This window comes from Salvia miltiorrhiza, chromosome 1 (assembly GCF_028751815.1).
Source record: "Salvia miltiorrhiza cultivar Shanhuang (shh) chromosome 1, IMPLAD_Smil_shh, whole genome shotgun sequence".
NCBI classification, from domain to species: domain Eukaryota; kingdom Viridiplantae; phylum Streptophyta; class Magnoliopsida; order Lamiales; family Lamiaceae; genus Salvia; species Salvia miltiorrhiza.
Genome location: NC_080387.1, coordinates 52,839,075 through 52,855,771, shown reverse-complemented (window position 1 = coordinate 52,855,771; position 16,697 = coordinate 52,839,075). Strand labels below are relative to the sequence as shown.

At 37.4% G+C, this 16,697-nt stretch overlaps 1 protein-coding gene, 1 long non-coding RNA gene and 2 pseudogenes across 2 annotated transcripts; 1 reads left to right on the top strand and 3 right to left on the bottom strand.

The window, feature by feature from the left end:
- The first annotated feature begins 1,339 nt into the window (after nt 1–1,339).
- On the top strand, nt 1,340–3,967 carry LOC131009896 (probable LRR receptor-like serine/threonine-protein kinase At3g47570; annotated as a pseudogene).
- A 1,984-nt stretch (nt 3,968–5,951) lies between these two features.
- Nucleotides 5,952–7,648, bottom strand: LOC130993452 (uncharacterized). Its single transcript, XR_009091664.1, has 2 exons — nt 7,353–7,648; nt 5,952–6,395 (listed from the first exon to the last, which is right to left on the bottom strand). It is a non-coding gene; the product is annotated as an uncharacterized LOC130993452 (long non-coding RNA).
- A 434-nt stretch (nt 7,649–8,082) lies between these two features.
- Nucleotides 8,083–10,149, bottom strand: LOC130992881 (cellulose synthase A catalytic subunit 2 [UDP-forming]-like; annotated as a pseudogene).
- A 2,224-nt stretch (nt 10,150–12,373) lies between these two features.
- LOC130993004 (ethylene-responsive transcription factor ERF110-like) lies at nt 12,374–14,590 on the bottom strand. The gene is made up of 2 exons (XM_057917728.1): nt 13,870–14,590; nt 12,374–13,073 (listed from the first exon to the last, which is right to left on the bottom strand). Exons 1-2 carry the CDS (start codon nt 14,192–14,194, stop codon nt 12,460–12,462), a joined length of 939 nt encoding a protein of 312 aa, XP_057773711.1. The 5' UTR covers nt 14,195–14,590; the 3' UTR covers nt 12,374–12,459.
- Nucleotides 14,591–16,697: the final 2,107 nt, after the last annotated feature.

The following is a 16,697-nucleotide window of genomic DNA, read 5'->3' as shown; positions in this document are numbered from 1 at the left end:
TTGAAACTCACCCTCTTCTGGTAGTTTCCCTTTCGAATGCATATACTTGAACCCTTTCTGGCTCATGTGCCCAAGTCTTTGGTGCCACAAATTTGCATTCTTCTTGCTATCAGCAACTGCAATTGTCACACACGCATTCATCGCTGTGTATAGGCTGCCAGTATCCTTGCCACATGCAAGAATCATTGCGCCCCTAGTGATTTTCCAACAATCACCTGAGAGGTGTGTATCACATCCTTCTCTCGACAATTGCTTGACGGAGATCAAGTTATTCCTCAACTTTGGAATATGTCTCACGTCCTTCAATCTCCATACAGATTCATTGAGTTTGATCTGTACTTCTCCTATGCCCACCACGCTGCATGGATGATCATCTCCGAGATATACTTCTCCGAAATTTCCCGACATGTAATTTATGAAGGAATTTCGATTCGAGGTGGCATGGAAAGATGCTCCAGAGTCTATGACCCAATACTCAGCCCTTTTCTCCATGGAACATATCAAGGCATCGCCTTCTTCTTCAGCCACAACATTGGCTTCGGTCTTTTTCTCGTTTCCCTTTGAAGGTACTTTACACTGCGTTCTGTAGTGCCCGACCTGACCATAGTTCCAACATTCAACGGACTTTGATTTGTTGGAATTCTTGTGGTTCGTGGAGCTCTGCCTGCCATTCTTTGACTTGCTCCGTCCATGTCCTTGACTTCTGGATTTTCCTTTAAGGGCTTATACAGGTCCTTCTGGTACAAATAATCCTCCATTTGCATTTTCCAAAAAATCCAAAATTCACACCGTTGAATTTATCAATTTTGGAAATTTTATCGTCTATCGACATTGCTCCCACTCGATCTGGACTCCTTGGATCGTTTCTGATTTTTCAGCTAACCACCGTGTTTAGAACACCTTTTTGTCGACAAATCGGAACCGCCGACAAATTTCACTATTCACGTGGCTCTGATACCAGTTGTTGGGAATTATAGACGCCAATAATTCCGCCCGGGATCTAGTGCGACGCAATATTTTGGATATCGACCGATATGAAACGAGAAGAAAAATGACACCGATATTTTTAACGTGGTTCGGCCAAACTGCCTACGTCCACGGACCCACACCAATATATTAGAGAATCTCAAAAGGAGGAGTACAACAAAAATACCACACTATATTTTGTATCTGCCTAAACCAAGACTATATCTCAACTCACTTTTATCACTTGTGTATAACTTCCACACTGAAGTTTTCTCTCACAAGATTTTTCTCTCTCTCTAGCAAATAACACTTTGCTTGGTGGTGTTGGTTCTGGGGTGGTTCAATGCTGCTATGAAGCCCTCAATTTATAGGCATGAAAGGTTAAATAGTGTTAGCCACCAAGTTTGAAAAATGTTGCAGCAAACTTTGAAGATATTGCTGCAATGGTTGAAGTTTGGTGGTTGCAATTGTTGAATGGAATGGTAGCAAAGTGGACATTGAGTTGCTGCCATTGTTTGACTAATAGAGTTCACCTTGTTAGCTTTGAACCTTTCGTTCAATGATCTTGAAGGCGCGTTGCCTCAAGGTGGTGTGTTCAAGAATGCAAGCGCAATTTCAGTAGCCGGGAACCCTAAGCTCTGCGGAGGCGTGCCTGAGCTCAGACTACCAAAATGCAATCTCAAGAAGTCGAACTTGAAGTTGAAGATAGTGATGATCTCTACTACAATATTAGCATTAGCTGTCATTGTTGGTGGTGCTCTTGTCTTCTGTTGTCTGAAGAGAAGGAGGCCTCTGCCTCCGTCTAATCCATTTGCCAATCCTCTGCTGCAAGTGTCGTACCAGACGCTCTCCCAAGCCACGGTCGGATTTTCAGAGGAGATCTTGCTCGGTGCTGGCAGCTACGGAGCAGTGTACAGAGGAGCTCTTGGAGAAGACGAGAAGCTCGTTACGGTGAAAGTGCTGAACCTTTCGCAGCGTGGAGCTGTGAGAAGCTTCGTAGCTGAGTGTGAGGCGTTGAGAAACATCAGGCACGGGAATCTTGTCAAAGTAGTCACGGCTTGCTCCGGCTTTGATATGTAGGGGAATGACTTGAAGGCCTTGGTTTATGAGTTCATGCCTAATGGCAGCCTCGACGACTGGCTGCACGAAGAGGATCAGAGACGAGGGCGAGCCAGGAGACTAGGCCTAGCTCAGAGGGTTAGCATTGCCATAGATGTTGCATGTGCAGTTGGACCCTATCATCCATTGTGACATCAAGTAGTTGATAGAGAAACATTCAAGTCCCTCAAAACAATTTCCACAATCTCCTTACTTTATATTTTTGTACGTAATCCCACCATCAAATACTCCCTCCATCCATTAAGAGTATGTCACTTTAATTAAATATGTGATTTAATAAACATTCCTTCATTGAGAAGCATGGATCTTTCTCAAAACCAGCTGAACAGCACTCTTCCTGCAGAGATTGGAAAACTCAAGAATCTCGAGTATTTCAATGTTTCAAGAAACGGACTCGTTGGCAGCGTGCCTAACAGCGTTGGTGGCTTCGTGAAGCTGGAGTTCCTCGACTTGCAAGGGAATATCCCTTCAAGCCTCAGCGCATTGAGGGGCCTTGGAGTTCTAGACCTTTCGCGCAACAGATTTGATGGCAGAGTTCACCTTGTTAGCCTTGAACCTCTCGTTCAATGATCTTGAAGGCGCGTTGCCTCAAGGTGGCATGCTCAAGAATGCAAGCGCAGTTTCAGTAGCCGGGAACCCTAAGCTCTGCGGAGGTGTGCCTGAGCTCAGACTACCAAAATGCAATCTCAAGAAGTCGAACTTGAAGTTGAAGATAGTGATGATCTCTACTACAATATTAGCATTAGCTGTCATTGTTGGTGGTGCTCTTGTCTTCTTTTGTCTGAAGAGAAGGAGGCCTCCGCCTCCGTCTAATCCATTTGCCAATCCTCTGCTGCAAGTGTCGTACCAGACGCTCTCCCAAGCCACGGGCGGATTTTCAGAGGAGAGCTTACTCGGTGCTGGCAGATACAGAGCAGTGTACAGAGGAGCTCTTGCTCGTTACGGTGAAAGTGTTGAACCTTTCGCAGCGTGGAGGCGTTGAGAAACATCAGGCACGGGAATCTTGTCAAAGTAGTCACGGCTTGCTCCGGCTTTGATCTGCAGGGGAATGACTTGAAGGCCTTGGTTTATGAGTTCATGCCTAATGGCAGCCTCGACGACTAGCTGCACGAAGAGGATCAGAGACGAGGGCGAGCCAGGAGACTAGGCCTAGCTCAGAGGGTCAGCATTGCCATAGATGTTGCATGTGCAGTTGGACCCTATCATCCATTGTGACATCAAGCCGAGCAACGTCCTACTAGACGATGACCTAGTCGGGCACGTGGGCGATTTGGGGCTAGCAAGATTCCTCACTAAAGCTACAACACATCAACAGAGGCACCATTGGCTACACTGCTCCAGGTACTGCCACTCAAATCCAGCTATAGCAAAAACTCTTTTGTTTTGACGGCTGATTCATGTCCTCTGCATTGCAGAATACGGGTTTGGAGGCGAGCCAACAACGTGTGGTGATGTGTACAGCTTTGGAATCCTGCTGTTGGAGATGTTCAGTGGCAGAAGGCCAACAGATGAGATGTTGAGAGATGGATTTGGGATTCATAGCTTTGTTGGGAAGTGTTTGGTCGAGGAAGCTAAGGAGGTCGTAGATCCTTGGCTCTTGACAGAAATGGAAGATGCAGTGAGATTCAGCATTGGTGATAGAGATCAAAGCTTCATGGAACATCATAAATTAGACAGTAAGTGTTTGAGGTTCTTAATGTTGGAGTTGCTTGCTCGGTCGACTCGGCCAAGGAGAGGATGACCGTTTCTTATGCGGTTGGTAGGTTGCAGTCCATCAGAGACTGTATTTGTGTTGTTAGAGAGACGGCCAACGGGCGATGATATCGTCGGGGATGCCACATCGGATCCACGCCTCCGAGTGTTGGAGCTTAGGGTGGAATGATAGCCCCATGTGTTATATTAGGTGTAGTATTCAATTCAGAAGTTAAAAGATTTTTTTGTATTTCAAAAGTCTATAGGTATTCAATTCGGATTTAAAAAAATCCATAAAAAATCAATTATAACTCTTAAATATCCATCGAATCCGGTGATATTGAAAATTTGTAGGATTCTAATATATCATGGATTTTATTGAATTCTTAAACCCTAATATAAATATAAAACTCCTCCAGAAATCATTGTGCATCTCTACAAAGTAATGGTTGAGACGGGTAAATTAGCTAAACCATATGGAGGCATCGGTGAATGTTTCTCAAGAACAATCAAAGAAGAAGGTTTTGGTTCAAATCTAATAATATCGCTCTTTGTTTATATTGACCAATACATCTTTCTTACGATTTAAATTGTTTTCAATTGATTTTTTCAAGTAGCATTCTATCAAGATTCTTTTTCTTCCTCCCCCTCTAATGCTCCTAAATATGAAGTTGATATCAATAATCAAACAATAGACACACTCTATTGTTTTCAGTTGACTTCTAACCATTTCAACATGGTTAGTTGGTTACAGAAAATGGTTTCTATTATTATTTTGTGACATTGGGTTTTTGTTTTGTTATATTTTGTGTTGTATTAACCCATTCGTTTCATCTATCTTTTCATTGACAAATGAACTCAATTGATCGAGCTAGATGCAAGCGAGCAGTATAAACAAAGTGCAGTTCAACGGCTTGATTGGTGTCTACCGGAAGGCTTTGGCATCCCAAGGCATTGATGGACCGTATCGTGAATTCAACATTTTGTGTAGAAATCATTGTTTAGTACTGTGGTCTCTGGAGTGTACAATTCTTTAAAATCTATGAGAATAGAGATAAATTAATCTAACAGAATATGTTAAACTGTACATAGAATTAAGATAATCAATGGAATTACTTGAAAAATCACAAATTTCCATTTCTTTAAGATGAGTATTATTTTATGTTTGTCCTTAACTTTAGATATATATATATATATATATAGAGAAAGGTTAAACAGAGAATGATAAATATGTGGAGAATAGAGAATTGATCTTGAGCATTAAAAATTGCAAATCAAGCGGCCTAGTTTTAATCTTGATTTGTTTCCTTAATATGGCCGAAAAGGACAATAAAGTAAATTGTTAAATATTTAAAACCGTGAAAAACACATTGAAGATCATATATATATATATATAGATCTTCTTATTTTCGGCAAGATACCACTAAATCATATATTTTCCTATATTTATTATTAATCTCATTCATTTAGTCATTTAGCCGATATCTTCAAGATTTGTTTCTATATGGAAAGATTTATTTTTATTTCTCTGCAGACTCTCTGGCCCCCTCCTCTATTTGTTTATCTCTTTCGTTTAAACACAATATTGAACTCGAACGATATCAACACAATTTATAATCTGTACAATAAATTTTATTTAGATGTTCGTAATTTTGTTATGCCTGTTCGAAATGCTTAATGTTAAATAATTTATGTTAATCAGAAATATTCAAATAATTTATTTTGGTGTTCGTAATTTTTTTACGCTTGTTCGATTTATTTTATGTTAAATATTTTATGTTAGTCAGATAAATTCAAATAATTTATTTAGGTGTTCGTAATTGTTTAAAGCATGTTCAAAATGTTAAATATGTCAAAAAATGAAAAAAAAAATCAGATTTCACAATAGAAACGAAAATAAAAGCGATTCAATTAGCGAAAATGATGATGTTTCAAACCGAGGACACATCCAAACATGAATTTCAATTAGAGTTTGAAGTTTAACCTATAGTCTTAATTAATATGCTATATTAACTCCAAATATCAACTCTCTCCATTGCTGAAAGTTGGCCTAAGATATAATATTTTGAACAATTATAGAGAATAAATTGAACAGCCAAAGAAAAATTGCGAACATGTGACTGGAAAAAAATAAGATGTTTATCAAATAATGCAATAAACATTTTGAACAAATATAGAGAATAAATTGAACACTCAGATAAATATTTCGAACGTGTGGTAACGGAGAATCACAATTTGTAAATGAACAGATTACAATTTCTAAATGAACAGAACATACTTTGTAAATAAACATATCATAAATTTTAAATGAACAACACATATTGTTTCAATGAACAAATTATTCTTATAACTACTCCTAGTTGTTTCCAGCACCTTCACTTCCAATAGCAGGCTTGCAATTTAGGGTGTCCCCTTTGCGGAGGCTGATTGTTGCTGCCATTGGAGGAGGATTCGGTACATCGACTTGGCCAATATTTCGTCTCCTGCAGCAATCTCCCTCTCGTCATAATCTAGCCTCCGTCTTGATCTCTGGTTGCTCCGCGGCGAGACGCCACATCCAAGCGCGTAGGCCCTATTCTTGCACCTCTTCCTGCAGGCCTTGAGGGGTACATCGCCGGCTGTGGAGGCAATGATTTTGAAGTGATTTCCATGTAAAAACTAACGCCAAACACACAAATTCACTAAAACTATAAAACAACCTGATAATTAAACAAGGTGGACCAAATCTGTTCAAGAATAGTTCAAAATTTAGCATAAAAAAGTTCCATCATCCAGTCAATACAAATGCATATATTAAACAATATAACCACAATCATAAACCCTATTTGAAAAATGAGATAGAAAATCCAAAAAAAATTCGAAACACAATACCTTGATTATTTAGATCCACCAAACGTGATTCAAATCGGCGAACACAGTATGCAAAAACAAGTGAAACAGAAAATCATATTCAAAAACTGAAATCCCAATATCTGAAATCTCATAATCTCAAAAGACTTTCAAATTTCCCAACAATTTCTTCATCGTCAACAACAATCAGTTGTTCGAAACAGAAAATCAAAATCAAAATCAACAGTAAAAGAACAGATTCATACAAATAAACGACACCAACATATGCTTGATTCCACCGATAACATCAATCTTCGACAAATTAAAAAGAGTTAAACATATATCAATAAACGAACAGACCATATCAGAAAAAAGAACAGACGCACACAACTAAACGAATGTGTCACCATAATACTTACATCAGAAAAAAGAACAGAGCCCAACATCTCATGCGAACGACTTCAACTTTTCACAAAAGGTTTTCGATATTCAGCGAAAATCAATTGTTCAAAACATAAAATCCAAAACCTTTAGGGTTTAGGGTTCAAAACATAAAATCCAAAAATCCCTAAAACATATCATGGATAGCCAAAAAAAAATCGCAAAACCTTACACATACCCGTTCGATTTCAGCAAAATAAACCACAAACAAAACAATGTTCGAAAATCAAAATTCCCTCAGTATTTTTGAACAAGTCGCCGGCTGAATACGAAAAAAAAAAAACTTGAAACGAGACCTTAATTACCTGGCGGCGTCGAAATCTGCTACAGAGAAACCTTAGCTGCCGTGAGAATCGTGGGAGATGAAGTGGAATGGTGGTGACTGTTCAAATCTTCTAATGGACGCGGTAGATAGGAGTAAAATACGGAACTACCTTATTTACTCTATTGGATTTTACCCAACTACCCTAATTCCATTTACAAAATAAATTCGAACAGATTAATTGCAAATTCCTAATTTTCTGCAGATTATATATCAACCGCACGATTTTTTAAAATCTAGGGATGAGATTTATTCTCTCTTCTCTATACATAGGGTCATTCTTTGTTTAACTTGACCCTATATATATATATATATATATATATATATATAGGAGAAAGTTTAATGGAGAACAATATATATTCAATGAACAGAGACCAAATCTCATGTGTTGATATTATCTAATCCAGCGGTCAGCGTTTGTTCATTTAACATTCAACGGTAATTGTGTTGAACGTATCCAAAGTTCAAACCCTAAAAAATTCCAAAGGTTCAATAAAATTATTGGTATGTTCAATTGCATTACTAACATGTTCAATATTTCTCCATTCTCTACTTATTTTGTAGTTCTCTATGGAACTTAACTCATGTAGCAACTGAAATTCGTCACTACATCAATATATGAATTTACTTTAAAATGCCATCACACACAATTTCTGGGAATTCATGTAATAACCAAGAAAAGTTTCCATGTGCAAACACATCTCAAACAAACATGAAGCAAACAACTGTTTCCAAAAATAACATTAAAAACTCAATGAAGAATATATTGTTCTGTTCATATCATTGATCACATACACATCTATCTATCAAGGTATAAAAAAAAACCAGAAATCTTAGTTCGATAAATAGCAATCCTCGGAGCCTTCCAACGGTTAAAAAAATCAACTGTATAAGCCTCCTTATTAAGAAGGGAATATAAATTATGAGAAACAAAATCATGTTTTCTTGTAGGAACACAGAGCACAAACTAATCCAAAGAATAAACGAAACTTTGCACGACGATGTAACAAAATGAGCGCGGACGCACCTTGTTTTTTGTATCTACAGACGAGTAGAGTAGCCTTTCCGGTTGCTTCTACCAAAAATGATTCAAGGGATAAACTGAGGTCGATCATCTTTACTCCGAGACTTGAGATCTTTCTTGTCTTGTACGTCCCACACAACCTTTTTTCTACGCATGAAGTGAAAGCCACTCGGTGTTAGTCACAATCCAAGCCACAAACTTCCAGAACGACTCCACCTCTTGACAGGAATGGGTTGATGCGGACCCACAACAACGAGAAGATGGAAGCGAGGAGGATAGACCACACAAGGATTATGGTGGGGACCCGGTCTTGTTTCCCCATGAAACCTTTGAGGAAAGGGTATAGATGGACAATCACCCAAATGGCAAAGAACAGCCGGCCAAATAGACTCGTACCCGTTGTTTATGGCGTTCGAGACCCCGACCACAACTCCAATGATGTTGAGGATCAATAGAGTCAGAGGAGGGATCAATAGAGACGTCCACTTGAAAAGGTAGAGGTCTGAAAACTCTCCATCATCGGCTGCTTTCGAGGTGACGGTGAAGTTTGTGTTCACACCAGCCAAGACTTTGAGCAGACCTTGGAGTAAGGCGAAGAAGTGCGATGAGCAACCACCGATCACCCAAAACTGCTCATTTCTCCACAAGTCATCGATCCCGACTCCTCCCCACTGCATCTCCAGTATGCTTGTTACGGCGATGGATATAAAGAGGCCCATGAAAACTAAACTGGCATAGTTGCTGATCTGCAGAAGGTAAAAGATACTGTTACCATCGGAATTTGGAAAACTGATAAGAATCATCAATGTTTAAACAAATTCGACACGCTGAAACTCACCTGTGGGACAATAAATTTCCCAGTTATAAGGCAAACAGCCGGCAAGGTACAATAAGCAATCAAGGGGAGCGACGTCAATGGATAGACGACCGAGTTGATGTATGAGAATCTCTCGAGCGGTTTCAGACCACAGCCATACCCATACCAAATAGGGCAATGCCTACTCAAGAGGATTTCCACCGATCCCAAGGCCCAACGAAGAACCTGGTGCAGACGATCCGAAAGATTGATTGGAGCCGACCCCTTGAATGCGGGTCTTTTTGGTATGCAGTATACTGATCGCCAGCCGTGGCAGTGCATCTTAAACCCAGTCAAGATATCCTCCGTAACGGAACCATAAATCCATCCAACCTGGTGAATATAGAATGGTTAGAATTTATGCTTCAGGTCAACGAAAAGGTACCAGATAAGTATACAAACCTCTTTTCCCCATTCTGTTTTATCTTCATAACCACAGCTAATGACATGGATAGCTTCTTTCAAGAGCGATGCAGATGACGCTCCATGAGGAACACCACCGTTTTCTAAAAGTGTTGAGGCGATAAAAACAGGTGATTGCCCGAATTTCTTCTCAAACTTGATCTGGGGCATGAGGGATGATTTTTCGCTGTCGATTCCTGCCAGCAGAAAAGAGGAGAAGAAATGAGCACGTCATTATGAAATGAAAAACATAATTTATCATTATCTCTACTCATCTCTACTAAAACTAGATATGAAATTCAGTATTGGTGAACTCTTTCAAGTTTTTATTTTCTCACCTTCGATTCCTTCCTCGATATTTTCCAGAGCATGAATCTGAGGTGAAAGTTCCTTGCTTTTAGTCTTTTTCTTACTCTCCTTTGACTTCCCTTTCTTGCCCTTCCTTTTCGATCCAAAGCAGCAGCAACACAGCTTCGGCAAACTCAAAAAATGAATTTTACTCACTTTTTATATTTAACATGAAGTAAAATATAGTTATAACATAAGTGATATGCTACTTATAGTTTTTGATGAGGACACAACATGACCCCACAAACTCAAAAACACTTCCGTCTTCGTCCTAGCTAGTAGTAGTAGCCGCGATGGCGATTTTGTTACTTCCGGCGGCAGATTAATTATTAACTTGCGTCTCGGGCGTAGTGGTGGCGTCGTAGTTCTACTTGTTGTTGTCGTTGTAGTGATAGTAGTAGTGGCGGTGGTGGCGGCGGCGGCGGCGGTGGCGGTGATGGAACAGGTGGTGGTAGTAGACGTTGTAGTGGTACATCACTTCACAACTTCATCTTTGGTGAATAAACTTTGAAATACTAAAATAAACTTCAAAAGAAAAGGATGCACTAGGTAATAAGGGCGTATTATTTCTCTCACATTTTATGTTTATTGATACTAGTTTTACATGACCCTTCAATTTCTACTAATTAAATACAAATGCCTTTTCCTAGGAATACATGAATCATAATTGGTACTAATTTAATACTTCACTCGATTAATACAAGTTTACTTTTCAAAAAAATTCTTTGCGCAGAATGTCGAACACCGTCGGCGGGAGTTTTTGAGCTCTCACAATTAAATTCTCAAAGTTCAAAATTGGCTAGTAAAAACGATAACATATCGAATTTCGGGTAATTCAAAGGTATATTTAATTAATGTTATACAGTATTACTTGTCAAAATAAATATTACATTTGAAAGTGTTGCTTCGTCTGGATCAAAATGTTGTGCTGAATGTTGGAACAATACGCACAACCACATAGAGAAAAATTGCAGCGGAAATAAATAAAAATGGATGGGAAGACACAAGGAGATACAAAAATTCTTCAAGTTATAAAGTATAACTTGAAGACGCCTCATGGCAAAATGACTAAATCGATAATGAACAACTCACGTTCAATACCTTTACAAGACTCTAGGTATTTGACACATGACACTCTCACTAAAAAATAAAACTCGGTTCAAGAGTAATACTTCGAAACCTTACAAAATAAAACAACGAGTGTTGACTCTGATGTTATCCCAACATACGGAATCACACTCGTACACAATCGTCCTACATGGCTTGATTTCTATCTGTGAGCTCTAGTTCTGACTGGGAACTCTTCCTTGGCATTTATAGGCATCACCAACTTGCTCTCCAATGCTTGAAAGTCGTGGATAGGTATAGGAGAGAGTGGTGGTATAGTCTGTTGAGGTTAGTCTACAAAGACCACTTCTCCCTTAGTTTTAGGAACTGTTTAACCACCTCTTCTCTCTCATCTTTATCTCTTTCTTTAGCTCCCTCTCTTCCAGACAATGGCTCGGTCAAAACACCTACACAAAATGTGGAGAAAGGCAAAACAACTCCATCTAAAACAATGCATAAACGTGAGTTTATTATAGAGTAAAAATTAACTCCAACAACATTCATATTATACTACCTCCGTCTCTTAAAAAGACATACGAGGGTGTGTGGCACGGATTTTAAAATTATATTATGAGTGGAAAATTGATATCACTTTATCATGAAAAATAAGGATAAAAGATAAATGGATTATGGTGAGGTAATGTAAAAATAAAAAATACATATTTTTATGAGACGGTCCAAAATAGCCAAAATTGAATGTTTTTAAGAAAAGGAGGGAATAGCATAATTATATTGGTTAGTTAATTAATTAAATTAAAATTCAATTCCTTTTGCAACTTCTTATTATTTAAAAAATGGAGTAGTATAATTATATATTGGTTAGTTATTCAAATATATATAGGTGAGCGTTCTAATAAGATCTCCTGTTTGTAGTGAGATCTTAGATTGATTTGTTGGTATTGATTTAACTGACTTATTCATTAGTCTCACATCTCACGAAAAATAACAATCTCACTAGATCATACCTCTCTATACATATATATACTATCAGCAAAAACCATTTTTTTTTGTTTTTTTTAGTATTACCAAAAAATGGTTTGATTCACGTGAATCTTTAATTTTCACATAAACAAAAACTTTTAATCGTTTTCGAATTTTAAATTAAAATGAACATTTTGATAAGAACTACATAGTACTATATGCTTTATAATTTGAACTAGTGGTTACTGTTCATATTTAATTAATCTAAAGATTGCTTTATATTTTGCCTCTTAAATTAATGCGTCCGTTAAGGATGAAAGGAAATGAAAAATTGAGTGAACGGAAATTACAAAAATTAAACATGTATATTCCTTTTTATGACCAAGAAAAAAGAATATTATTAAGGGGAAAAAAAAGGAATTGAAATACACATTATGAGTAGGAAGGAGGATAGAACCCCGAATTCCACGGCGGTGCCGGAAAACTTCTACTGCCGCTGACGCCTTCTTCTTGATACGAAGAAACAGAAGAAGAATAATGTGAATACAAACCAGCCAATGACGAAGCATACAACATATTCTCAAACAGCGTCGCCGGCGGATGCCCTAATTGCAGATCGCCCCTGCTCCCGAGCAGCTCCGAGTATTCCAAGTAGTCACTACCGGCAGTTTGAAAAAACGACTGCTGTGGCGCGGCGGCGGTGGGGGGCGGCGGAGGAGCGGAGATGGTGAATTGTGTGGAATATTGGGAAGGCTGAGGCGGCGGCAGGATGCGGACGTTTTCCGGGAAGTTGAGTTTGGCTCGGCTGCCTCGGAAGCGCAGCGCCGCCTCGTCGTATGCTCGGGCGGCGTCCTCCGCCGTGTTGAAGGTGCCGAGCCACACTCTGGCGGCTTTCTGTGGGTCTCGTATCTCGGCCGCCCATTTTCCCCACGGTCGTTGGCGGACGCCTCTGTATCGCCGCCGTCTTTCTCCGGTTTCTGGGTAGGAGGCAGTGGAGGAGGAGGACTCCGGTGGTGGCGTTTGTTCCGCGGCGGCTGCCGCTGGCTCTGGAGAAATAATATTTGTATTAAGTTTTTGCAATTGGATTTGATTTGAACATTCTAAATTCGACGACAATATTTTCTTTTGTCCATTATCAAAACAAATGACAGATATGCTATATTAATTCAACATGAAATTCTCATGTTTTACGTACATATTTTATTTCGCCATCATTTATGACTCGACTTACTGAAAAATACCAGAAATCAAATTTTATAATATATCCCATATGAAATGAAATCTCGTCTTTTACTACATTTGTACTTCATCATCATTTATCTGAGTTTGGTATATCCTATCATATATACTAAAATTAATAGCTGATCATAAATATTCATCATGACGTACGCTACGTACGTAAGTAAACTTAAATATAAAAAGACCATAAAATCAAACGTTTTCAACAAAAATACAATAAAATGGGAACCATGTATCGAATTTCAAGGCCTCTGTAATTGTGTGAATTATATAAACAAAAGAATAATAAGACTATAAGAGAAAGAGAACAAGAAAATTCTAGCTAGAACACTGTTTCATAAACATGCAAAAATACTTACTATATATTTTTCTTATTTAAATTAATGGGTAAATTAAAAAAACAAAATTTATGTTCATATAATAACATATTCAAAAAATCTAAGCAATCAAATACTGTAAATGAAAAAAAGAATCCGAAATTCAAAAAAAAAAAAAAAGGACAATAGATAACTGGGAAACAGAGCAGCTGCATGCTAAAAAAAAGTTCATCATAACTCCAAAAAGAACAAGAAAAAAAAAACATAAACCAATAAAATTGCAAACCTGATTTAGCAGCTCTAAACGAATAAAAATTCTCAGAAAACTCCGCCGCGCAATCCTCTCGATCGTGCCTCCTTTTCCGGCCGCTAGCCGAGGCGGAACTCGAAGACGAGTAAGCAGAGGAAGGAGAATTAATGGAGGCTTGGACAAAATCCCCACCGCCGCCACCACCATAAGACGAGGAGATTCCGCCGCCGTTTTGCTGCTGACTAGACACCACGTGGGTCAGCGCTGTCACCATAGCCGACATCTCAGACGGCGGCGCCGCCACCACAGCTGAAAGCAGGTAATCCGATTGTTGTGGCTGTTGCATGTGGAAGTATGACATCGGACTCGCGGCGGCGGAGGTGGCGGTTTCTCTGCTCCACGTAGCCGGAAATCTGGCGTGATCGCCGTAGTCGCGTCCGTTCGCCACCTTTGATAAGTGGGGTGTTTTCTCTAATTTAATTTATTTTGATTTTTTGGATTCTTTTTTGGGTTTTATATAGTGAGAATTTATTTATCTTCGGTAGAGAAAGAATCATAAAAAATGGGACTATATAGAAGGAAAATAGACTGGATGCAGAGATTCAGAGAATAGCTACAGCCGTTTTAGGAACAGTAGTTTTTAAATTAAATGTGCTCAAATTGGAACTGCATACATGGCAGAAAATATTTTATTTATTTGATTTAATTATTTTATGTCGATAGAAATTAGAAGGAAAAAGAAATATGAGGCTTGTAGACGACTTCGAATCTATACAAGTTCACACCCTTTAATTGAAACGAAAAGACCCACATCTATCCAACCTTACAAGTATATGTCAAATCGAGAGAAGAGAAATCATGTTAGAATTGAACTCTTTCCTTTATTCTAAATATTTGTAAGAATTTTAGTTTTATCTCTTAATTTACTATTCCTTTCTTTCAATTTAATAGGCCACAAGGACTGGACACGAATGTTAAAACATGAATAGTTTATAATAAAACATGAGAAAGAGTAATTTTTTTAATTTAAGGTATTTATAAAAAAATTAGAAGAAATAAACAAAGATATTCTTTTTTAAATAAGAAGAGAGATAATTATGTGTGGATCACGATGATATGCATATGATGTAAATAATGAGTTATGTAAGATTATTTGTTATGTATTAACTTTTCATCTTGAGAAATGACCTAGTATTAAATTAAGACGTCCAAATAATGAAATATGACCTTTTAAATTAGGATGGATGGTGGAGTACTTCATTAGGCTAAATAGACTTTGAATTTACTCTGTTATTATGGCGTGACTAATAAGAGGAAACAATGAAAATGCAATAATTATAATAATACTATCTATGTCCCTCAAACATATTCCTAAGATATATAGGGTGGCACGGGTTTTAATAAAAATTAATTGTATATGTGATGAGTGGAGAATGAGTCTCACAAAAAATGAAGATTGTAAGGATAATAGTGAGTGGAATTATTTCGAAAAGTAGGTTAATAAGATGTTTGAGAGATGGACCAAAATAAAAGGAGAGCAAGATGTTTGAGGAACGGAGAGAGTAATTAATATAAAGTTGTTCTATTCATATGTAGATGGAAAATGAAATATGGTTTTAATTAGTAAAATGTTTTTCTTTCAATTATTAAATTGAAGTTTGAGTTACGAAAGATAAATAATGAGTAATCATTATCGCTCATTCTTAAAATGAAAAATATTATCTTCGTCCCATTATAAGTGACACAAAATTTTTGAACACGTAAATTAAAGAGAATGTGTAAATTGATTAAAAGTGGTATGACTTAATTTTTTTTAAGAATTAATTAAATTTTACTCATTTATGAAAACATACTATTTATAATAGGACAATCCAAAATAAAATGCAGACCATTTTTAATGATACACGAATAAAAACTAAGGTCTAGATGATTGCTTAGCTTGCTAGTAATTGAGATAGTAACACTTTTAAATAATATCTTCAAGCCTTATAAATTGAGTTAGTAACACTTTTAGTTCGTTGGTTGATTTTTGGCATTGAAAAGTTTAGTTGGCACTTGGCAGTGGGATTTTACACATGCGTGATATTTCCTAAAGTAAGAATGTATTGATGTAGAAATTTGAGATATTCCTTGTTATCAATTCTTTATTTTCTACTCATTTTTGATATTTTTAATAAAAATACACATATAACGATATCATTTTTATGATGTGTATTGTACATGTAATATTCAAGTGATACAGGTGAAAATATCATGCATAAAATTCGAATGTGTCAATTGGACTATATGACGCCAAAAATTACTAGCAAATTAAAATTGTCACTAAATTAATTTATGAAGCTTGATCGATGTACTGTATTAACTTAAATTCAACCTAAAAAGGCGTCGTTTAATTATAATTAAAACGGCGTCGTCTCGTTCAATTTCCGGCGATGACACGCTGGAAATCCGATTGCCACCTCGAATTCAATTTGGGGAAAAAATGGACGCGGGGAAAATTGCAATTAATTTTTCAATTCATTGATTTCTGCTCAGATTTTTTTTATCATGAGAAAAAATCAAAAATCGAAAAAAATTATGGTTTTTGCGGCAATTAACCCTTTAATATATATCACTAGATTATACGAATTTGAAGTCGCATTCACGAATTTGGTTAACTAAAATGCAATTTGTGTAATTGTTACACTTGTTTGTACTTTGGCATTTTTCCCTCTATAAAAGATTTACATCATATTCTTCAAATGTAAGTCACCTACTTCATGACCGAGTCAAGCAGAGGAATACTATATAATTAAAAGTTTAAACTATACGAATTTCAGTTCGAATTTGTGTCTTATAGTATTTTATAACCATGTAATAAATTA